The 24,725-nt window shown below is 46.8% G+C and overlaps 1 protein-coding gene across 9 annotated transcripts in view; it reads left to right on the top strand.

The window, feature by feature from the left end:
- Positions 1-24,725, top strand: part of TNRC6C (trinucleotide repeat containing adaptor 6C) — a 322,756-nt gene that overhangs the window by 26,434 nt on the left and 271,597 nt on the right. For all 9 annotated transcript variants that reach the window (XM_063351800.1, XM_063351809.1, XM_063351804.1 and 6 more), the window contains exon 2: positions 854-913. In XM_063351800.1, the coding sequence (XP_063207870.1) occupies positions 854-913 (60 nt within the window). The remainder of the gene's footprint in view (positions 1-853; positions 914-24,725) is intronic.

Raw genomic sequence — 24,725 nt, 5'->3', positions numbered from 1 at the left:
GTTATGCTTTACGAGCCTGCAGCCCTCAACGGGGACGTTATTTCATGCTCTAGGTAACAATGTAAAACTCTGTGGTTTTTAGCGCCATACTGGCTTTTCACCGGGAGAACAATTTGCAGAGATATTGTTGCTATAGCAGACTCAATTCCCCGTGCCTTTTCTGGAGCCTTCCCGCTGCCACCTTTGGTTTTTCCTCAAAGCTTCAAGGTTTTTCTAGCAGAGATGGGGCGGCTTTTCTGCAGCTCTGGGCTCCGCTCTCGAGTCGGCCGTTACCTGCTGGGGGTCTTCGGACAAAACAGCTCTTTCTGTCTGTGTTTGCATCCCTCTAAAATAGATTTATTGGCACCAACAGGGACAGCGGATAGGGCGAGGGGGAAGCTTTTGGGGCGGTAGAGGCTGCAGAACTGCAGAGTGTCCTTAGCTGTTATCAGCTGCTCAAGTTTTGGTGAAACGTCAGATTTTAAAAGTTTGTAGAAAAATTGTGCCGTCCTTGCTTTAGGAGGTGACAGAGATCTCAAACTTTTCTGTCTTGTTTTTTTTTTTTTTTGTTAAGAGAAAGTTTAGACAGGAAAAGAATTTTTTTTTTTTTTTAAGGCTTTTTCTGTGTGTTTCCAACCACTCTGTCCCCCAAGAATGGGTTGTCTGTCTTTTGCCGTATACCCGTTCCAGTGCTGAGAAACTGGAAACTTTCATTTCTTAATTTCTGGTCCCTCCTGTACTTGAGCTACCAGAAATGCTGAGCACAAAGTTGAAGCTGTCCTTCTGTGTGCTGTGTAGTGTAAATACTGTTAGAACAAACATGGGTATAAAATTTGTGAATAATACAATTTTTTTTCTTTATTTTTTTTTCCAGGACATGGAGGGCTGTGAATTTAATACCAAAGACAACCAAGATCTTGGTGACAGGCAGAAGGTCAGTCACTTAGCTTTTTTTTTTTAATCCGAAACTAAATCATGCGTCTTAATGCTGATTGTGGTGATGACTGCACCCTGGTTGGAAAAAAAAATCAGTCTTTCTCGTTGCTGAGATGAGCTATGACAGAGGGAGCCAGGCTGGGGTGATGTTTTGACGCTGGTCCCAGACGTGACACCCAGGCTCAACTTTGCTTGAACCTCGGGTTCAGGGTCATACCCTGTTATTGGCTTTTTGTGTAGTTGTTTGGTTTGATGTTTGCTTCTGAGAGGGCAAATCTTGCCTGTACACCTGAAGTTCTTCCGCACTTACCACATCTCCTTTGGTAATACACGTATTCCTCCTTTTCTCTTGTAAGGGAGCAAGGAAGCGGTGTTTTATGGACACTCTGTGTGGGCTGCGGATTCTGTCTGGAGTAGGACAAGTATTTAAAAAACAAACAAAATCCTCATGCAAATATTTGTTTAAACGTTAGGGTTTTACTGTTTATATTCCATTGGCATGTAGAATGGGGAAAGATGCATTTTAATCCAAACAGTGACAAAGGTGATGGCTTTGCCATCCAACATTTCAACATAACAACTCTATTTCATTTATTTTTTTTTCTCAGAACAGCCTTATTTATAACAGAGGAGTGTAAATGAGAATAAGAAAGAAAATGCGTCTTCGTGTGCCAGTTTCTATCACCTCGCTTCCAAATTTAGGTTGCTGATTTTAATCAGCTCTGCTTCCCTAGAAGGCCCTTTAGCTGTTCTGTCGAAGCGTGTTTCTACACACGCATTTGTGTTTGACCAGCCTTCGATTCAAATGGGCAGCCTACCAGGGTCTTTCATACCATCACTGGGGGGCACATTAGGCTTTTTTCAGAATTTTGTGCGTGTGTATGTACATTCTTGATATACTTATACTTATAAAATATGAATTATATATGTATATTACTTAAACATGTATTTTGCAGTAACGTAAATGGCAGTCCCAAACCTGTCAGCTCTCCCTCCTGGCTATTTGGTTCCTGCTCTGGGCTAGAACGGTGTGGTTACCCCTTACCGAACGCTTTTAGTGGTTGGTACCAAAGCCCACAGGAGTCCGTGGAAGTGTGGATAAGATATTTTTATTTGATGATAGATGAAGTAGAAAAATCAAACAAAATATCTGAAGGCTGTCCCTAGGCAATAGCAGCATATCCAGAGCATCTGGTATTCCCTACAGCAACAAGGTGTTTCAAAAGAAAATGCGGTGAACATCAGAAATCATTACTGAAGTAAGGACTGCCCCAGCAGCTCCAGGATTTTGGTTTAAAAAAAAAAAAAAAAGAAAAAGGCGTTTTTGCTCAGATAACGTTTCATTCACTCCAGTGACCCCACCGCAGCCAGCAGTCTCCACTGGGGAGGTGACCTCTCTCTGCCATTCGTTGACCTTGCTATCGTGGATTGAGACAAACCCCCTGGTTCGTCAGTGCTGCAAGCCAGAAAGGATGGTTTAATGGTTATTAGTGTAGGTTTTGTGTATGGAAGGAGCTGATGTGAGTCAGTGCTGCCAAAGGACTGTTTTCTTAAAGGCCTTGGAAAGAGAAGTTGTTTAGTAAAGCTCTTGCGTCTGTCCTGCACGTGTCAACCTTCTCAATAAAAGATGCTGAGTTTATCTGCAATGTGTGGTATTTCCATGGGCAGGCGCGGACCGAGTTGGCTGCTCCAAGTAGAAAAATAGCATTACACCTAAGAGAAGCTTTAGAAGACAAGCATTGCTTTAGGCTCCACCTCTCCATCTCCTCAGCATGAAGGAAACTACAAATCCCAGGGGTGAAATCAGGGGGTGCCTGCTCTGGGAAGGGAGGACAGCCATTTGAAGCAGGACACAGCCCTGTGAACTGAGCAAGCACCAGCTTTATGCCCTTGGGGATACTCAAACTTAACGGATATTGCAACATGTTCTTGATTTTTACTAAGACTTAGATGCATAGGGCTGGAAGGAGCCTTGAGTGTTGCCATAGCTCCCCTTGCTGCTCTGGTGATGGACCAGCTGTGCCTTTCCCTATAATTTCAGTTCCTAATGCCTCATCCAGGTTCAAGGGGACAGAAGCTTTTGCCTCTTCATTTTGAGCGTGAAACGACGGCTGAGCTATCGGCCTCCCGTCGGGGTGAAGGAGGTAACCTTCCTCCTGATGGCGTCCTCATGAATAATTCCTTCGCTCGCCCACTTGATTTCAGGTTTCCCAAAATAACTGACACTTCTCACACTGAGAGCGAGCAATCCTGGGGAAAATAAAATACATCAAACAGCTACACCACCTTGAGAGAGCCCTGAGTGAGTTGGTGATTAAAAAAAAAAAAATAAAAAAAAAATAAAAAAATCCCTCAGAACAGGTTCTGTAGGAAATTATGAGAGTTGATGGGGGAAACACCATAATCTCTCCGTCCTCCCGTTTGCAGTGAATATCTGCCTCAGTTGTTACTTTTGGGATGTGGCTGGCTTCTGCCTGTGAATCTGCGTTCGTGGGAGCTGGCATCCCTGGGAAGACGGGGAGGGACGATATGGGCGATTCTCACAGCGCGGCTTGATCTGCCGTCGGGATCCATCCCGCCTGCCTGAGCAGCCTTTCCCCTTCAGAGAATTCAGAATTTCCTTTCCGAGTGTGACTCCCCTCTTCAGATGTGCTGTACAATGTCTCTCCACTGGATACCCACTGAATGCCTAATTTTTAACCACTCTGTCTGTCAAATCCACAAAAGCTGTTAGTGGAGGTGTTTGCATAAAAGCTCTACTATAGGTATCTGAGAGCAGCTGGCGATGCTCTAGACAGTATCCAGCAGTGCTGATCGAGGCAGGACGCTTTAGTCTCCCTGGCTTAATGGCTATGTGCATTTTCTTAATGTACCCTCCCCCTCAATTGCCTCCTAAATTAGCATGCAGGATGTGTCCAGCCTTGGAAAGAAAAGAAGTTTGGAACCTCTTCGATTCAGACAAGGCAGGTTGTGATATTATGGGAAATAAAATGCAAATCTGAGATGGAGAGATCAGAGGAGACCTGGGGCTCAGCCTTGGGCTCTGGCCGGGCTCATGGGCAAGACAATGGCTTTGCTTCATCCAACCCTACTCAGCACCGTGAGCCCAGCCTGGGCTCAGCCTTGTCTTTGGCACAAGGGGAAGTGTGTTCGCAGTGGTTTTGTCTTGTTTGCGCCCCCCAGTAACAGTCCTCAGAGGTGGTTTAACCAGCTGGGCAATGCTAGTGTGGACCAGGACCCCTGTCGTACCCCAGTGCTGGAGAAAAGGAGTGCGCTTACTGATGCTTACTCCAGAGGAGGCCACAAAGATGGTCCAAGGGCTGGAGCCCCTCTCCTATGAGGACAGGCTGAGAGAATCGGGGTTGTTCAACCTGGAGAAGAGAAGGCTCTGGGGAGACCTTAGAGCCCCTTCCAGTCCCTGAAGGGGCTCCAGGAAAGCTGGGGAGAGACTGTTTGCAAGGGCATGTAGCGACAGGACGAGGGGCAATGGTTTAAACTAGAGCAGGGCAGGTTTAGTTCAGACATTAGGCAGAAGTTCTTTACACTGAGGGTGGTGAGACCCTGGCCCAGGTTGCCCAGAGAGGGGGTGGAAGCCCCATCCCTGGAGACATTCAAGGCCAGGCTGGATGAGGCTCTGAGCAACCTGATCCAGTTGAAGATGTCCCTGCTGACTGCAGGGGGTTGGACTAGATGGCCTTGAGAGGTCCCTTCCAACCCAACACATTCTATGGTTCTGTGTGCATTTGGGTTAGAGCTGGACGCAGCACTTTGGAGTTTGAAACATCAAACTTCTGGGTTGACTTTGCGTGGGTGATAAAATCACTAGCAATAGATGGCCACTGCCTGCTAAAGGCTTTCAGGTGCCTGCTGTAAGACGTGACCCACTCTGCGTGAATGAGGCTCCCTGAGAGACCTGACCATGGCTGAAGCCCTTCATGTATGGATTAAAGCAGACCGAGAGAAGCCAGTGTCCCAAGGAACTGGTTCCCCTTTGAGGGAGAGGCAGCGACATTGTTGTGAAGAGAAGAGTCAGTGTGTGCTGCTCCAGTCTCCACTGGGCATCCCTGGTAGTTGTGGTGTTTCCCAATTATGTGAGCGTTTCAGATGCTTGATGACTTCTCCATCAAACTTCTCCGCGTGGTTTAATGGCCACGCTATAGAGGTGTAATACTTGTGGCATTTTGTGATATTTTTTCTTCTCAATGTCCTCCTTTTTTTTTTCTGTCCTTCACTTCTCCTGTTGTACTTTTAAATCTGGAATCAGTTTGGCTTTAGGTTGAGGACAATCCTTAACAAGCAAGAGCAGAAATCACGTAGGAGAGGGTGCGTCAGGCAAGAGAGCCCCAACCTGCTGCTGATCTCGTTAGCCCATGCTCTGCCTTGCTCCTCGGTCTGCTGTGCTTTCTTGGGATGCTCACCAGTGATGCGTGTGCAACTGCTCTTGCAGAATTCATGCTTGAAATCACAGGTATTTAGAGGTGTTTGTGCCCTCAGGAGCTGGGGTCGTGGGGCAGGAGCTGTGTTTCCCTGGGAATGCAAGCGTGCCCATCCTTTCATACACCGCGTCTTCTTGTTTTGGTGGCAACCCCTGGTGTCACTGGAAACTTCAAGATGAGGTGGGATAATGATAATAACAGCGGAAAAACGCTAAAGGATGATTTGCTTTAATGAGTACAGATGCACAGGGAAGCAGGTACTGTTTTGCTACTGTGGCTCACTGAAAGCTAACCACATAACTAGATGTTAGTGCTTGCAGGGCTCGTGGTGCGCTCGGAGGTGCAAATAACAGATTCCAAAGTTGATATAATCAAAGAAAAAAAGAAGATTGGATGTTAGAGGTTAAGTTGTTGTAAATTAAAGCAGCTCTGCTGAGCTCGTTGCAGTTGTTCTGGGTTTTTGCAAATGTAAGCGAGGGAAGTTGGCGCTCTCTTCCCGGCTGACGATTGGCTGGAAAACGCTGTTTTCTGGTATGTGAGTAAAAGCGAGTGGGGCAACTTGGTCTTCATACTACAGAATATTTCCTGTTGGAGTCTTTCTATGCGTACTGTAAGCCAAACAGACCTGTTGTCCTCTTACAAGCTGCAAATTACACAGGCAAATGTAATTACCCATTCTCTTTGTTATTAGTGTGCAGCTAGGAAGCTTCAAGCAATCGTCCCTTTCTTGGTGTTTCAAAGCTTACTCGCAAGATGCATCCTTGATATTGAACACAATGAGATGTCCTTTTTTTTTTTTAAATTCAATTAAACATTTGCCTACTGTGACTCTTTATTCACTGCAAATTGTCTCTGTAAATAATCTTCATCAAAAGTCAGAACCAATCCCCATTAGTTGTTTAGATTAATTAATGAGTCCCCCTGGAGCCACCCAAATGAATTCAATTTAAACGTCAACAACTTGGCTATGGAGTTTCCCAGGTTGGCATTAAGACAATATTAAACCTGCAATAAGTCACATTTAAAATGTTAATTCAAAGAAGCTCTCCATTTAGAGCATTTAATTAAATCCTTAAATAAACTGCATGGGCTCAATACCAGATGGTTCTGCATTTTCATTGCAGCAGAGAGCCTTGAAGTCATTGAGGGAAGTAATATTGGAGGCATGGTGAAGATAACCAGGATATATAGTGTAATAAAATCTAATCTTGTTTCCAGCAGGGAGATTCAGTGTATGTACACAACCTAGGCTAAAATTGTAAGTTAATTACATTAACCCCAGTGTACTCTGGTATCTGAGCAGCCAGAGATGAAATTAGTCTTTTTCCTATCATAAGATTCTTTTCAACTTCACTATATTAATTTTTAGCCAAATACTTACTCATAAGGAAAATTGAAGTTAATGTAACCAAAGACAAAGTAATGCAGTCTTAATATTCTGAAGGGATTACGGAGGGCCGTGAAAATACACTTTGCAAATGTCACTCACTTTGAATGGATTTGTGGTGGGAAGGTGGGGGGAAAAAGAATTACGGCTGTGATCCGCACCATGCTGGGGTTTAATAAAAGTCGCGATTTAAGAAATTTGGGCCTTAGGAGAAAAAGGGGGGAAAAAAAAAAAAGAAAAAGACCTCTGTCTGAAGGTCCATTTCCTTGATAAGACGTGGTGAGTTGCCTCCTCTGCCAGACGGCAGAGGTACGAGGTCTTTGAAATCAAGCTGAAATGCTGGAAGATGCTTTGGGTTAGGATACTTCATTCAAATATATATTTGTTTTGGGATGGGGGGTTGGTCCTTGTTGAAAGAAATATCCTTTGTACAATACCCGTTTGCCTAGTAAAGGTTCTTGCAGCGAGTAAAGACAAAAAGACCCTTTTCCCTCAATAAAATCGCAAACTTGCATTAGGAAGATAAGGTGGGGTGGTTTTTTTTTTATGTTTGTTTACTTTTTTCTTTAGAAGTTGAATCTGTGACCAGAGTCCTTGGGTACAAATGTCCTGATGCTGCTGGTTCAAAAGTTTCTGTCTTGCCTCCCAAAATGTGGTGTTTTCCCCGTGCCTTGGGTGCCTCCTCCCCGGGTCCCTGACGGTGCCTCCTCCTCGAGCAGCTCGCCGTCGTGGCGAGCAGCAGATCGACACGCCGGCTCTCGACTCAAGAACCGAAATTCACTACAAGAAAATTTAGTTCGTTCCCTCCCTGCGAGCTGTAAAACAGGGATGTTATTAATGCGGCTCAGCGAAGGGAATAACTTTTTCTCTTAATATTCAAGAAAGCGTAATTCAATTTCCAAAAATATGGGTTCCTTCTGTTGGGTAATAAAACACATCAGGGAGGAGAAATTACTTTGCTGTTGTGGCAGGGCAGATTTGCACTCTTTGGGCTTTGCTGGAATGCCTGGGGGGGCCCGGGTAGAGGACTTGAGCCACATCGACAGTGCAAATTTTGCTTGTTTGATTGCACGAAGGAATGGAGTTGGCGAGGAGCGATCTGAGCCTGTTGGTGCTACTTGCCCCGTGCTGGGGTTGAAAGGACCCAAGAGGGTGGCTTTTCTTTGGAGAGGCTTTATAACTCTCACTCTCCATCCTCTCCTCGCCCCGTCCCGCGGTGCTGGGGTTGACTTGGCCGTGTGCCCCCGTTCCTTTCCTGTTGTCACAGCTCTGAGCGATGCCACCAGCGCCTGGGCTCCGCGCCACCAGGATGTGGTCACCCCCGTGAAGCGGCTCCTTCCTGGGGGGCCCTGCAGCGAGCGACTCGTGGTGCGCCCTGGGGGATGGAAACACCAAAGCTTTGTTGCTTTGGTAATCGCAAGCTCCTCAGGTGCCCCGAAACTGGAGGAAGGGCTGTAACAACCCCACTGGTGAGGCTCCTTGTGGTTTGAGCCGCTTCACCAGAGGAGCTGACTGCACTGCAATTAGCCATGAGAAATTATTTTACATAAAGATAGCAAGAAAACTCAAAACTTTCTCCTCCATCATTGCCTGTCTCCTTCTCCTCCATCCAGGGAATCTGAAGCCATTTGGTGACCTCAAAACAGCTGGGGGCTGGTGGATAATGCAGCCCGGTACCGGTGCTTCCAGACCTCCAGCCTCTGGGGAGCAGCAGCCCCTCTGCTGCGTCAGGTCGCACCCAGCTCCCTCCCCGCAGGGCGCTCTGAAGAGGCTCAGAGCGGGGACAGGGGCTGGCTGGGGCAGTTTGGGACTGAACTGGGCCAAGCGCCGCTATAACCATGGCTCTTTTACCCACGTGTGTAGGAGTTTCAAGATGAGCTTGTAAAACTTTCCATCTCTTGTTTGCTTAGAGAAGCCTCAACTGAAACCCTCTGGGAATCCCCCAAATCTTGACCCAGGTGAAAAATAACTCCAGTTTAAACAACCCCCAGACGGGCAATTTCAGACTCATTAAAACTGTAAGTTTCTGATTGCAGTTCTCCATCAGTCCCTGTGCTGGCAATGGGGGCTGGCAGCACATATCGTGTCTGGAGTTGGCTTTGAAGTGATCTATGGGATTAGCTTTCCTCTTGTGAATCTTATTAACTGGGAGATGTTCTCCACCAAGGAAGACGTTAGAAAGCACTGGTGAATTTTACCTGTTCTCTTGTCTTTGCAGATTTTTTTTATTTTTTTATTTTTTTATTTTTTTATTTTTTTATTTTTTTATTTTTTTATTTTTTTATTTTTTTATTTTTTTATTTTTTTATTTTTTTATTTTTTTATTTTTTTATTTTTTTATTTTTTTATTTTTTTATTTTTTTATTTTTTTATTTTTTATTTATTTTTTTATTTTTTATTTATTTTTTTATTTTTTTATTTTTTTATTTTTTATTTTTTTATTTTTTTATTTTTTTATTTTTTTTTTAAAATTTTTTAATTTTTTAATTTTTTAAATTTTTTATTTTTTTAAAATTTTTTAATTTTTAATTTTTTTTAATTTTTTTTAATTTTTTATTTATTTTTTTTATTTATTTTTATTTTTTTAATTTGAGGGTCACTGCTTGATCGTGTGCGTGCTCAAGAGGGTTTGAAGCACTCAGGTGCTGGGACGTGCCCTGAAGGGCCTTCAGGGATGATGGATTGGAAGGAGAAGAGGGCATGGGATTTACTTGGTTGTAGGGAGCTGGATTCAGGAGTTGGCGTCTTGGTCGTTGGGACACAGTCTGGTTTTACTTATGGCTTAATGAAGATTCATTTAGTAGAAGTGTTAGGCAGTTCTCCGCGTATGAAAGACAAAACCTTGCTTGTCTCTGCCCGGTGCCTCTGGCACTGGTGGGCACCCTTGCCTTCGTGCTTGCTCTGTGCTGGGCTCTGCTGGTTTGCTGCAAGTTGCTTTATGTCCTGTGGCTGGTGCTGTGCTCTCCGGGGCTTGATTAAGTTAGCTGATGCTATGGGGATACAAAACCAATGAAGAGGAAAAAAAAAAAATAACCCCAGAATGACGGTTCCATTCCCAACTAAGCTGTTTCCCCGGCAACGTGAAGTTCTTGCGATGCGACTGCTCTTGGATTGTCCTTCTCTGCCCTGAAATGCCCCCCCCGCCCAAGCTGCTGAGGCAGCAAATGCTGCCCAGAGGCAATGGGAACCACCACTGCTGGTACAGCCCTGGACTGGGAAGCAAAAGGACAAGTTAACACTGGTGCAGCTGTTGGTGGATTTACCTTTTTTTAATCACTTTTGCTTTTATGAGTCCAGCTCTGCCCAGTTTCCTGCCAGATCTGTCATTTTTGAGCCTCCTCTCTTCCAGATCTCTGCCACGGGACGCATGTGTGAACGTGTGGCAAAATGTTGTGCCAGCAAGTTGGAAGAGGTACCACAAATGCCATTCATTGTGCTGGCTGAAGTCCTAAAGAGCTGGCAAGCTCTGCATTTCCTAACACCATTTTTAAGTGTCAAAGCTGTATAAAAGCTTATCCAGCAACGGAGTCTCAATGGCACGGCTCCGACTAACAAGCTGTCGTGCATTTAGCGATGCCTTTTACAGCTCTGCTTGACCTACGTGTCAGCAGTCCCCTTCCCTCGCCGCACGCGGCTGCGGCCGCAGCGAGCTGGGTCTTAACCATGGAGCCACCTCGGGCTTCGGGGAAGTTTTTGGAACCGCATCTAGCTGGCATTTACCTGCAATTTTCTCTGTTCGACTCCAGCAATTACGTTTGTCCTTTCCTCTGCTGCTCTCTGCTTACCCTCGGTTCTGCTGCTCCCCTTGCTATATGAAGTGGTAGGTTAGATTATATTTAAAGCCTCTTTTATTTCTCCAGGGCTTGCTGGGCAAGGATTTATGAGCGTCTTAATTCCACAGTACTCGGAGCAGGGGAGTGCTTGCTCGCTTCTTGGTGGCCGAAATAACTCCTGTTATTTGGATGTGTTCTTAGCCTTCCCAGTTGGTGTTTTTGATATTATATTTGTATTCTTTTTTAAAAAAGTCAATTAATCACGCAACAAGAGCAACGATGTGCACAGAACATAGTACCCGAATTACCAAATACAGAGGTCCCAGATTGAATCAGAATCATTTTGGTTGGAAAAAACCTTTAAGATAATCAAGTCCAACCGTTAACCCAGCACTGCCAAGTTACCACCAAACCATGTCCCTCAGCACCATGCCTACTCAGCTTTTAAGTAACTCCAGGGATGGTGACTCCACCGCTTCCCTGGGCAGCCTGTTCCAACGTTTGGTAACCCTTTCAGTGAAGAAAGTTTTCCTAATATCCATCCTAAATCTCCCCCGGTGCAACTTAAGGCTGTTTCCTCTTGTCCTGTCGCCTGTTCCTTGGGAGAAGAGACCGACCCCCCCGGCTACCCCCTCCTTTCAGGGAGCTGCAGAGAGCGAGAAGGTCTCCCCTCAGCCTCCTCTTCTCCAGGCTGAACACCCCCAGCTCCCTCAGCCGCTCCTCACCAGACCTGTGCTCCAGACCCCTCACCAGCTCTGTTGAACACCTAAAGCCACAGATTCACTCTGTCCTGCTCCCTCACCTCCAAACAGCATTTAGGGTGAAAATACGCTTTTAAAATATAACTGTGGCTCTGGCATCAAGACCGTGCTGGCCAAAGGGTAGGGATGCATCGGCACGGTAAATTCAGTCACCAAGCAAATCTGTGCCTCTGCCGGCCACCCAGCTTACCTGCCACTGCATTGCAGTGGGACTTCCCAGGGTTTGCTCCTGCTTTTCCTCATTTCTTAAATAAAGCTCCCTGATGTCAGTGATTAAGGACTGCTATGGGTCTGTAATAGCCGCGTGTGACTTCCTTTTTCGTGTAGGTGAACCTCAAAGTCATTTCAAACGAAGTAAAAGAGGTAGCAGATCTTGCCTGTTAAATACTCCGCCGCCCCGTGGTGTCTACGCTATTAAGAGCAGGTGGGGGTTTTGCAGGCGCTTTGCTGGCTCAGTTCTTTTCTTGGTGAAGTCAGTGGCAAACCTCTGCTTGCCTTCAAGGGTAACAATAAGCCGCTGCTGTGTCTAGCTGAAAATCCCACCCGTTGTGGGTAAAGTCAGGATGTCTTGCTGGCGTGTTGTGGCTGTTGCCTAAACAAAACACATCCTGAAGTACTGAAAAGAAAAAAAAAAAAAAAAAAGTAAATAAATATTTTAGCAAAGATGTTTTTGTTGCTTTGACTTTTTTTTTCCCCTCCCATTCCAGCTGCATTCTTCTAAAAGGAAGTAGCAGGGAAATGGTGGAGAGATTGATATTCAGCTAATTTTTCCCCTGAGTAGTTACTGGAGTGGTCGCAAGGTGCGGTTTTGTTCATCCCATTCGAAAAGAGGTCCCAGAGCTCACGGAGAGAGCGCTGCGGGGTTGTCCAAAGGCAAATAGAGGAGTGGAAAGAATAATTTGTGTGGGGTTTGGGGGTGGTGTTGGATCGCTTTATATTCTGCGCGCTCGGTTTCAAATGAGATGTAAACCCAAGATTCTCCTCACCTGTGGTCATTAAATGTCTTACGACATTTTTCATAAGACCAGGGGATCTTAGTGAAATCCCAACTCGATTAATTATATACTGCTTCCCCAAAGTTCTTCCTGCGGTTGCGAGGAGATGCGGCATCCTTCCCTCCTTTCTGTGTTGTCAATTAGAGTGCAGGCTTGTTAGCTGGTTTATTATCTGTTTCCTTTTTAAAGAGGCTCAGAGGTGGTTTTGTCAGCGCTGAATGAAGTGTACGGTAAATAGTTTGTATACTGGAATATTGTGCTTAGGAAAGACTTTAGGAGATCTGTGGATGAAAATTTCTGTTTGTGTGCGCTTTTTTTTTTTTTCTTCCCCTTAATGAGGGCAAGCGTAGCGAATATATCAAAGGTATCAACCACCAAGCACCTGAGTCCACCTGTGGCTGGAAAAACAGCCTAGGAACTCATCTCTGAGACGTGACTGACTTGTCAGCTTTCTTTTTGTCCTCCTGTGCTTGCATCTTCCCTTATCTGCGCGCGGCGGCAGGTAACACCTGGCTCCCAGGAACAGCAAATCTCAAAGGGTTTTGCTCAGCATGGTGGGAATGGCAAACGGGGCCTGCAGCAACGACAAAGCCCTCCTGTTGTAGTCGAAAGGTTCCCACGCAACGTTGCTGGGGCTCTCCAAAAAGTTTAGCCAGCAGTTCCATAAAAAAAAAAAAATCATTATTTTTTTTCGTTCATGAATTTAAAAGTAAAACTTGCAATTATTGCTATCGCAGTTCCGCGATGGATGTGGACTGCCCTGTCCTAGGCACTGAGCAAATGCCGTTCCTTGCTCTTTAAATGGGAGCACTGGGGTCTTCATCTTGGGGCCAGTGCCAGCTGTCCCTGTGGGATCCTGCTTTTTTTTGGGACTCAGCAACAAGGACTGGCAAATGGTGAACGCAACGCAGTGAATGCCAGTTCTGGGCAGCGGCCTTCCCTCCAAAACCACTCTTTAAATACAAGTCCCGTGAAGAAGGACAAAGATCTGTGGGCATGGGTCCAGAGGATGCCACAAAGGTGATCCAAGGGCTGGAGCCCCTCTGCTGTGAGGACAGGCTGAGAGAGCTGGGGGGGTTCAGCCTGGAGAAGAGAAGGCTCCGGGGAGACCTTAGAGCCCCTTCCAGTATCTGAAGGGGCTACAGGAAAGATAGAGAGGGACTTTTTTACAAGGGCACATAGTGATAGGACGAGGGGTAATTGCTTCAAACTGGAACAGGGGAGATTTAGATTGGATACCAGGAAGAAATTCTCTCCTGTGAGGGTGGTGAGCCCCTGGCCCAGGTTGCCCAGAGAAGCTGTGGCTGCCCCATCCCTGGAGGGGTTCAAGGCCAGGCTGGACGGGGCTTGGAGCAACCTGGGCTGGTGGGAGGTGTCCCTGCCCAGGGCAGGGGGTGGCACTGGGTGGGCTTTAAGGTCGTCCGACTCTAACCATTCTATGATTCTGTGAAACGCACGGATCTCTGGCTGTCTTCTCTTGTTGCCATCAAGTGCCTGTGTGCTTGCACACATTCCCCCAGAGGAAATAATTTTTTCTGGGTCTTTCTGCTGCATCTGTCTCCACCTCTCTCATGCTGGGCTTGCTGCTTTTGCTTCCTGAGCCAAAATAGAAGTGAGGTTATTAGCTTCTTGAAAGGGAGAAAACATCTCAGAGTGCTTTGTTACGTGAACAATAAGTGCTCCTGCCCACAGGCATTAGTGCAAGTGGTGAACAAGCTAGTTAATTATATTGAAATCAATGCTATTGGCTTAGATTTAAAGCTCAGCTCTCCTTGCGTTGACTCTGTTAAGGCTCTTATGGCCTGTGCCCTGCCAGACCTCGTGCCAAAGGCAAGGGCTTCTGGGCTGCCCCGCAAGCCACCGCTGCGGTGGAGGTTGGCATTTGCCCTCCTGGAGCCCTGGCTGGCCCAGGGAAGATCCGCAGCTCCAGATGTGGGTTTCAAATGGTACCCTTTGCCCCAGCCTTTCTCCCAAAGGCTGGGGCACGGGGGCTTGGGGCAACCTTAGGAGTTAAGATGTTGCGGGGAGGCTTTCGCAGCCCTGCTACGAGCAGGAAGGCAATGGCGGGGCTGACCTGCACCCGCGCGCCGTTGGGGTCCCGGCGCTGACCTGCTCATCCCGGTGACACCGGGAAGGGAAGACTTCTTGACACATTTGTGGGATGTCAAGCACAGCTCGGTTCTGGTAGCTTCTCCCACCTTTGACTAATTGCTGACCTGACATCTTTCTGGTAGTGACCTTGTTTCAGCTAGTAATTCAAATATCTTTCAGTGTCAGAAATAATAAGTGCCACAGTGAGATGAACAAGCAGAGCTTAAGTTGAGCACAGATTAATGGGGTTTTAATATTCCTAATTTAATCACTCCTTTCTGTCTGAATGTGTGCAACATGATGTAGCAGCTAATTATTTTTTTAACCATGATGAGGATCTTTCCTAATCATTTTTATATTTAACATGAATGAAGGGAGGGCAGTGATTAATGAGGGAATAAATCTTACGAAACAGAAGCAAGCACATGATCAGTTAAAAATACAGCTGTCTGATTTATTTTTTTTTTTCCCCCCCTTTCCCTGTACCGCAAATACTTAACCAGCTGCACCTTCTCAGCTCGATAGCGAGCTGTCTTCAGCCCTAAAGAAAGACCTGAAACTTTGCTTATCCCTCTGGTGGTTCTGTTGGCATCTCTCTGCGTGATCATCTTTGTGATGAATGCAGAATTATTTTTTCCTTTTTAAAAAAAAAAAAAAAAATTGCCCCACTAGATACGTTAATGGTTGGATAGATGTCTTTTCAAATATTTGTTCCTGACAGGGTGTTTGGAATTGCAGATGAGAAGCAAACCAGCTCTCAGCATCTGTCTGTTGCTACTGTACGTTTCCATTGTGTGAAGCAGAGACAAAGCCAGGCAATTCAAAGCTTAAGTGGATGCTCTTGAGATCCTTTTTTTTTTTTTTTTTTCTCCCCCCCCCCTCCTTTTCCCACATTTGGCTGCTTCTCTTCTCTCCAAATTCTATTTTTTCCTCCATCCCTCAACCCCCATGTGCTGGTTTTGGGAGTCTGTCTTCCTGCAATTTCTCCCCTCCTTCCCCCTCAAGTCCCTTTGTGCATCCTTGCGGACCGGTAATTTTAGGGGTTTTGCCAAGCTCTTGGGCAGCAGGATAGCTCCGGGTTGAAGGTTATGACGATCAGAGGTGTGGTATGGGGCTTTTTCCCACCATAGCTCGGTGGTTTGTCGTTAGTGCCAGTCGATCGCGTGACTCCGATGTGCACAGTCTGCACTCGTGGTGTGTTGTTGCAGGGTTGTTGTGTGTGCCGCCTGTTTTGGAGAGGTTTATTTGGGCTGGGCACCGCGTGTGCTGCAGTGAAGCCCTTGCTCAGCCAGGCAGGGGTGGCTCACTGCAAACTCAGCCTCCTGCTGAGGATCTGGGGTTTCCTCGTGCAAAGCTGTAGCTGTGAACCCAGCGGTGCCCCTCCGTTAATTATGGCCGTGCATAAGCTGTAGTATAATCCAAAAAAGATGTGGGTATTTTGCCGGGATGTTTTGATTTTGGGAGTTTTGGGGGTTTTGCTTGAGTGGGGAGACTCTGCGCAAATGCTCCATTCAGCCGCGGAGACGATTCGATGGGTTTCTCAGCAGCGTGAGGTCATTTTGGATGCATCTCTTCTCACCTGCTAACAAGCAGAATTTTAATAACCGATCAAGATGAGCTGTGCCCGAGCAGTGCTGGCAGCTACCCTCTAACCTTGGTGTCTTCTGCAGATTGTAAAATTGATCTAATTGGCTAAAAAAGAAAGATAGGCTTAAGTACAACTTCTGTGGCTAAACACCTTGTCATTCCTTGCTTGTTGACTAAAGAGCACCAAGCTGAGGGAACCAGCGTGTCAGGCACCGGGGACACGTACCAATGGCTTGATGGATGCTTGGGAAGGTTGGGATCCCATCGCGCAGCTCTCGAGTCCTGAAGGGCCGTGGGCTAACGCAGTGTGGAGACACGGGCAGAGGGATGGGAGAACGTAAGGAAAGAAGAGAGTCTAGCGGCCAGTTCCTAAAATTATTTGGGGTTTTGGTGGTTTCTTTTTTCTGGCAAGGCAACTTAATTAAAATTTTGCTCTTGCAGATCAGATCTAGTTCTTGTAGCATAAACATTATTCAATCAAAAGGAAAGCGGAGGGAAGATGGTTGTTTGCTGATGGAAGATAGGTAACGCGCGTCAGGAGCAGATGGTGGCTGGCAAGATGCTGTTTACCAGAGCCCATAGCTAGCAGCGAAGATCCCTTCCCTTGTTAAGGGAAGGGAGAGACTCAAATCAGGGGCAAAATAGTTTCCAAATAGGTTCTTTTCTAAGAGGTTTTTTTTTCATGAGGCTTCCTCAGCTACGTTCTGCAGCATCGCAAATGGCAGTGGCATAATTGCATTTGTCTTCCAAACTGCCTTTCCTTGAGGGCAAGCTCCACTTTGGCCTTGATTCGATTGTGTACTTTTAATCTGGAAGAAAAGCTAATGCATAAGTATTCATTACAAAATTGCATTTTATATGGCCACCGTCCCCTCTTATAATTACAGGTTCCAGCTGAATGTCATTTCTTTTCTCTATACTTCCAGCTCCCTTACAGCATAGGCGTCTCGTACTCCTGAAGCTTCTCCGTGTTCATGTAATAAATAAATAATCACACCTTTTCTGCTGTCAAAGCTGAAAGCATGCACAGCTGTTTGCCACAAGATACACTGGGACTGCAAGGTACAACATTCCTTAATTAGACTGACCTGAGGTTGTTGGGGTTTTTTTTCTTTTTCTTTTTTTTTTTTTTTTTTTTAAAGCAGCTTCATTAGCTCAGGAGCTTAATTGCAAATGACTAGACAAGCTCTGCTCTTGGTTACTGGGAAAGGTTAGAGTATTTCTCACTGGGGATTAGATCCTGGGAGGCATTTTGCAGCTTGATTTTTTTGTAGGGAAGGTTTTAGGTGTGCTCAGAGCATCTTAGTGCTAGGCTCAGAATTAGCAAAATAATTAGAAGTTCAAAGCAGAGAGGGGGGCTGGGTTGAAGCCCAGCCAACCTTTTTGATCTTACAAATCGGCACGGAGTTGGGAGAAACAGGACATGGAAAGGGAGCTCTGGAAGCAGAATTTGGGGAAGACAGGTTTCCGTGCTGCCGTGTTACAGGATGGGGAGCACCTGAGCATCTGGCTGGGTTGTAGGACCAGCTGCCAGTGGAATTCCGCCATCTCTGCTGGCCGTCTCCCTCCCATAGAGGGGAATTGCATTTCCCCCCAGCCCTCATGCCAGCACAGCTCTCTATACTAGTGTGGTCCCAGACCAGGGGCTACAGCTGACCTACCTGATGGCCAAAAGTCATGGTGGCCTCTGTCACTTGGTCTGTGTCACAGAACTAATCTGTTGGTAACATCCCTGGTGTGATATCGCTATTATTAGCATTGTTAACGCAGGACCTTTGCAGCCTCTGTGCTTTTTGGGGTTGTCTTTCTTGCCCTTGTGAAGAAGTCATCTTGAAACAGGACTTTGCAAGGGAAGGGAGGACTTGGGGAATCCCTGTGAAAGGTATGCATGGGCTTACGGGGTGTAAGCAGGCGAGACAGGTACCTGCTGTTGAGGGCTCCTGAGGGTCTGAACATTTTGAAAGAGGGTTACTTGGTGCTGAGCAATTAGGTGTCCCTGCCCAGGGCCGGGGGGTTGGAACTAGATGATCTTTAAGGTCCCTTCCAACCTAAACCATTCCATGATTCTATCAGTATGTCCCATCTTTTTGTGCTCAGTACCCAGTACTGATATAGAAGCGGTTCGAAGACCTGTATTCAAGTGGATTTTCTAGGTGCTAGTTTTTCCTACAATACTTTCCCTGCATAAAGCAAGGTTTGAATGTCTCCTGACCTTCGGTGCCTCTTCCTATCGACATGCTGCTGTTGGCATTCGTATGTGAAAGTGGTGATGGCGTCTGCCGGGTGGAGCTTTCTGCTGGTACAATGAGGCGGCAGTTGGGAGACTTCAGGTCTCACCACATGTAAACGTGTGCTGGGAATGATGGAGTGAATGCAGCAAAAGCACAGGCTTCCCTTGCACTGCCCAGCTCCGCGTTGATTTGCCTTGGCTCGAGGCAGCAGCCAGCCTCCCCTAGGGTCATCCCATGGGACAGACGGTGCAGCGGCTGTTCCCACTGCTCCCTGCCCTCTGCAGGAGCTGCCAACACGATACCTGCTGAGATGAAGGATGTTATGGTTATCTTAAGGCAGTTGCAATGCAACCAAGGTCTTCATCTCCCTCTGCAAAACTGAGCACAAAACCGAAGACAAGTTTGAATCTGTATCAACCAGAGGGGTATCCGTGCTCTTTGTCTGAAGGCAAGAGGATCTGTGACCTTATTTCTTCCTTCCCTTCGTCCTTTGGCCCCTGGACTGTAAGAAGTCCGAGTAATTCATGTCCCTTATTAGTCTGTGCTGGGGAAAAGAGGGTTTTGAGATGCTTGTGTGACACCCAAGTTCTGCCGCGCAACAAATATCCTCGCAAGGCTTTGTCGTATATAACCCACTTGAAGCGAGAGCATTCAGGTAAGGAAATGAAGGGCTGCAGGGCTCAGCTGTGCAAGAGGAAAATAATTAGGGCATGTTTATCTCATGCTCAAACCTACAGAGGTGAAAAGCAAGGGACGGGAAGACTGGTTCAGAGGGAGCTGGGGGTGGGGAGGTCGGGAAGGAAAGGACCTGACATGGGAGTGAATTAAACCTCTCCAAAAGACTCGTAGCACTGTGGTAAATCCCCTCTCCCTCCCTCCCTGTTCCTGCTCTAATGGAGGATGATCTCTGCCTTGCTGGCTTTTCCTTTCAAGGTCTAGGGACCTGTTGTTTCCAAAAGGTTAAAGCCCTGGAGCTACTGAGGGAAGGGTACACTCTTTAAAACGTGCCAGGGGAAGAACATCTAGATTTCTAGGGGTTTCAAGTTTGCTAGCATAAAAGGGGGAAAATATCTTCAAAAAGTGAAATAAGCCTTTGGTTTGTTTTGTTTGGGTTTTTTTGGTGGTTTTTTTGTTGTTTTTTTTTTCCCAACACAGCTGAGTTCTGACTCAGATGAGACTCCTATTTCCACCTGAGTTTGATATTTTTCTTTAGACCCTCCCTCCCCACTATAGAGACCCGAGTGCACATGCGACCACAGCCAGCGTAAAGCCACTCTGTGGAGCTGGGGTTTCTCCTGTCGCTGTCCTGTCCTGGGATCAGGCGATGGAGACTACATCAGAGCAAAGAAGGTTGAGCAACACCATGGGGAGCTCCCTTACTTTTTCTCTCCACCGACCCAAAGAGCCACGTGGAGCTCCCAGCAGTTCTTGCAGACTTGCTCGAATCAAAACGCTTGTCACATCCTTCAGTTGCTCCGTGCTGTTTGCTCTCAAGCTGCCTGTTCTTTCTGGGCTTCAGACCTGGCTTTCACGGTTTGCGCAGGCACACATCAGAGCAAATACAGCCCTTGCCAGTCTGCAGGTCTGGTTCAGTGACAGAACCCGGCAGAGAATATTTTCATCCCAGGCTTTGCCACAAATCTCCTGAAGCCTCGAAGAGTCTGTGGCTTCTCTCTCTCTCTCTCTTTTGCCTTGCCTTTGCCTCTTAGGGCTTTCACGTTCTCCTTGCCATCCCAACACGTGCTCGTGCAGCCCGTTCCTCTGGCTCCTGGCAGCTCTGCTCTTCAGCTGGTCCCTGGTTTTGCAGAGGGCTGCAGGAGGGACCCTGTGCGCAGGGTGAGGGTGCTGGCTCCCCAGGGCAGGAGAACTGCTGCTGGGTGGGCACTGGGCTGTCACCTCTGTGATTTCTGGGGGCCAGGGGAAGGTCTGCGCCGATGGTTTGACAAACACCTTCCAGGAGCCTGCCCAGCCCAGACGGGTTTTCACAGGCAGCCCTGGGCGAAAAGCTAGAAACTGATGCTGCAACGGTTGTGTGGTTGGAAATGTGGTTACTCCCATCTTCGGATAACAGTGACAAGGTGAAGAGGAAGGTGGGATGGGATTTTTACTTAGAAGGATCGTACCCCAGTTCTAGAGACTTTTGCTTTATCTCCTCCCTGGGAAATGCAGATTTCCGCGCACAGCTCTGAGGTTCTGCCGCCTCCCGTGCAACAAAGGCAGAACCGGGTGCCTCTTCATTTGCACAGCTCACCTTTTTTTTTGGCCAAAAAGATAATCTGTTTAATCCTACCATATCCTCCATGAGATGCAGCTTCCTACATCGGCTCTGTGCCCCTGAGGGTAAAGAATTATTCAAGGCATCGAGCCTGACCTGGATTTTGTGTGATGTGATCGCATCCAGAGCATGGAAATCCATGCGATCAAATGGCAAATCTCTGAGCCTTGGCAGATATGCCTCCTGCTCTGCAAAAGCATGTTGCCATGGCTACATCTCGGTGTGAGCATCTCTCTCCTTATCCCGATGCCGTTTCTTCTGCCAGGGTCGCTGCCTGCGCTCAGAAGCCCACCCTGTCATGGGTGATGCTGGGCTGGGGCTCCGCATGAGCACAGAGGCAGCGGGGAGCAAACAAGCTCCTCGTCTGATTTAGAGATGGGTGGATTGTTGCCAGCGACTCCTTAAATGGAAAAAGCGAACCCAGCAAAGAGCTTGAAATACCTGTCAGAAATGCCGCCTCTCTTTATGACTTGGGGACGGAGAAAGTGGAAAGCAAAGGGGAGCCGGTGGCGCTGAGAGCTGGGAAACCCGGGCTCCAGCTCTGCCCTTCCTGACAGGCGGCGATTCGAGCATCTCAGTGCTGCGGTCCCCCACGTCAAAGGGGTGACAGTTACCTGCCACCTAAAGGTAGCTCGTGATTTATAGATGAAAGTCGCTGCGACTACGTTTTAGGCTGATTTACGCTTGTTCTGAGAGCAGCTCCTCCATCACGCAACAGTACTTGTGGTTTTGTGCCACAAAAAAAAAAAAAAAAAGCTTGATCTGTTTACAGGCTATAAAGCAGAAAGAGAGGAAAGCTCCTGAAGTAGTGCTGTGTGTTTTGGGGGGATGTTACTACTGGGGTGCCTAAATTCCCTGACTGAGCATGAAAATCTTACATGAGGCCGTGGGACCCATACCATGTGTGTTGGGACTGAAAAGCCCAGGGTTGTTCTTGGCTGTGAATAATGAGAGTCGCCAGTGCTGGGCTGGGAGGAGGGTGTGGGGCTCCCGCTGCTCTGCTGTAAGGCAACTGGAAGCAAACCCTCGGCATCCTCACAGGATGTTTATAGTGCGAAGTTGGTCCCTGTTTAGTTCCAGGCCTTGTATTTTTCCCAGCCATCCCCGCTGAACCTGTGTTATCTTGCTGGGGACATTCAGTGGGAATGAGACAAGTAGGTTTGTTGGCCAAAGGAATCAAGCATACAGGAAAAATCCGGTTGTCCCAAACCAAACCCTACTAGCCCCATTTTGAGCTGTCTCTCATGTAGGTAAGGTATGTGTGATCACTAGTCTGTATCCAGCTTCACAACGCCTGGATCCTTCTGGCATATCTTCAGTGCAATGAGTCCAGACCTCATTGTCCCCAGTCAATGGAGAAGGGGAGGCGTTGCCAGAAGGTGAAACGTGTTAAATGGGCTCAGCTGCCCGGTCCTGTGCCACACATACCTCATCCATGCTGGATGCCACCGACTGACAACATTTTGTAAGACAACGGCTGGCAGCGCTGGGGAAAGCTGATGGCTTGTGCCCTGCACAGGCTGGTGCCTGCCAAGCCCCTAATGTGTTTCCTGCTCGTGCTGGTACTGCAGCAGCAGGGAAATGCTCTGGATGAGGAATCCGTGTGCCCCAAGCAGCTGCTTCGTGCATTAACTTTATTCCCCAGGAAGGTGTCTGTAACACTGGCCTTGCAGAGTCTGGAGAGCAAGGGGATGCTCCTCTCCCCTTTTTGCTTCGCTCTCGGTATGGGAGTGATGATGGAGGCTGCAGGGAAGATGCAGTGGTCCCGTCTCCTCTGCCAGCCTCTCCCTTACCTTGGTGTGTGTAACGAGAGAGGTCTTTCAGGGCTGGGGATGAAAGTTCCCCAGCATCAAGGGCCAAAGACATACAGGAGAGAAGTTAGGGCGCTTGGGAGGATTCTGTTTTCCCCCACTCCCCAGATTTCTGGAGATTCTCCCGAAGGGAGATTGAAAGCATGTGTGTTTTTTTTCCTCTTCTGGTTTTAATTGTGTATTCTAATATGAAGCTGCAATATAGGCGCTTATTAAAGTAGCCTTCTACTGCCAGAGTCGCTGTGTTTGATAGAAACCCCAGAAAATCCCCTGAGCCGCAACGTGGGAATCCAATTCTTTTCAGTTGATGAGACTGTAAACACATTTCCTTGGATTTGCAAGAACCATAGCAAGAGTTTCAATCATATGAATAAAGCAAAAGAATATCTGATGGGGAATATTCCTGCTTTGCATATTCAAAACTTGCAGCCTTATTCTTAGGCAGCATCTTTTCAAAGGAATGGACCATAAAGAAGCAAAGAAGCATTGCCCAGGGGATTTAGGCAAAGATCCTCCAAAATTAGCACGGTGGGGGGTATTCTCTCAGTCAAATTTAAATCGCCCAAGTCTGATACCTAAATTTGGAGCCCAGGCGCCCGCTGTGGCCGGCAGTGTCTCTACAGACAGCTCTTGCTCCCAGTTCAGTGCCCAGTGACCCTAAGGAACTTAGAAATTTAGTCTAGAGGAGCTTTAAGTTGGGGTGAATGTCCTGCCCTGGGAGCGTCTGTCCAGTGCCAGGCTGTTGTTGGTGACATCGAAGACAACCGTGCCATTTGTCTTCAGTTGAGCTGAACCCCCAAATTCTAGTATTTTCCATTTAACTGGAACTGGGTGCGTTTCCTTCCCATGCAAATTTAGCCTGGTTGCTTCAGTAGGAAGAGAGAGCTATAAATATAGAGATAATCTGACCACGGCGTTTGCTATATTGAATGAGAAGTTCCATAATACCAGATACCCGATACTTTTTTTTTTTTTTTTTTTTTACCTCTTTGTACCTTAAAAACAATTGGCAGCAACCAATTCTAAAAATGAATCCTGTTTTGGTGAGAAGGTTCTTACATTTCCGAGTTAATTTTCCTGTCTCTTGTGTTTAAGTTTCTTTACCAGCTGGCCTACAGAGTCCCTGTGTGACTGGGTGAAAAATGTGGCGTGTTGTACTTCCCTTCTCCGTGCCCTTTGGGGACACTTTTTAAAACCAAAAGAACTGTTTTACAAATTTTTAAAGATTTTCTTGGTCAAGGCATGTCCCAAAAGTGAAGCTCTTGTCTCAATTTTTAGAACTTTATGCAAACAAATACCAATTCAACTTTTAATTTATCTGCCTATTGAAATCTACATGCGATTTGCCAAAAAGACACAATATTTCCGTTTTCAGTGCTGTTGGTAAGTTTTGATAAGGGGTATATTTATTCCATGGAGACAATGAGATTGAGGAGCAGAGAACAGCATGAGAAAGTCTTGCTGCTGGTGTGATAACTCCTTTCCAGATGAAGCCGGTCTTATATCTCAGTTTGGCACTGAAATGATGACTTCAAGGACTGTTGGTATCTCTTCCCCAGCCCTTTGGTGTACAAACTCGTTAATGTGCAAGAAATTGTTCATATGCAAATAGGCAGATGATAAGCAGCCGGCTGGCCCTGCGTTGATCCCCTGGCATTTTGGCTTCTTCCCACTTCCACCAGCTCTGCCCGTGCCACTCTTCTGGAATCCGCTTGATCGGAGCATCTGACAAAGCCTTAAATGGAAGATAGTAGCATTTCTGATCTCATTTTCCAGTATTTCAGCTGTGCCATAATCTATTTACCACACAATTTGTGTCACTTTGATAAGCGGCTGCTTCAAGACTGCATTTATTAAAATCAAGAGCAGGGAGAGCTTTCAAGTCTCTCAAGTGTTGTAATAAATGTTTGAAATTAGTCATTACAGTGTTTGCCATGGTTCATATCATAGACTCTATCTAAATGACAAATGATCACAGCCTGGACATGCACTTTTTTTTTTTTTTGGTGGTTCGTTGGCAGCGGGATGGAGATGACGTTGGGTTAGCCCAGCCCGAAACAGCAGAAGTCAGAGCCAGGATGGGACGGGAGGCGCGGAGAAGGAGGAAGGTTTCAGTGGGAAGCCGTATCAGAGTCTCAGGGCGATGGCTTTGAGCAGCGAACTGCTGGCTCAGCTCTTACTTTCCTGGCTAAAAATGAAATAAATCTGAAAAACACCCAAAAGCCCAAAGAAGCAGCCATGTACTTTTTGCAACGCTGAGGAATTGGTTGTTTTGTGCAAAGTTTGGCTCTTCCCCCATCAAAGAGCTCCAGTATGGGAAATTCACTTTGCTGCTTTGTTAGAAAGGACTTCTTAATGCCTGCCTGCCTGGCCATGGCTTTGTGCTGATGTGGTCGTTTAAGAAGGAAAAAAAAAATATAAACAAACCAAAAATCAAACAAAAAACCCCTTTGCTAAATGTAG

The sequence above is a fragment of the Chroicocephalus ridibundus genome, chromosome 14 (genome assembly GCF_963924245.1).
Source record: "Chroicocephalus ridibundus chromosome 14, bChrRid1.1, whole genome shotgun sequence".
In the NCBI taxonomy this organism is placed as follows: Eukaryota; Metazoa; Chordata; class Aves; order Charadriiformes; family Laridae; genus Chroicocephalus; species Chroicocephalus ridibundus.
The sequence above is the reverse complement of the archived record's forward strand: the minus strand, read 5'-3'. Positions and strand labels throughout refer to the sequence as shown.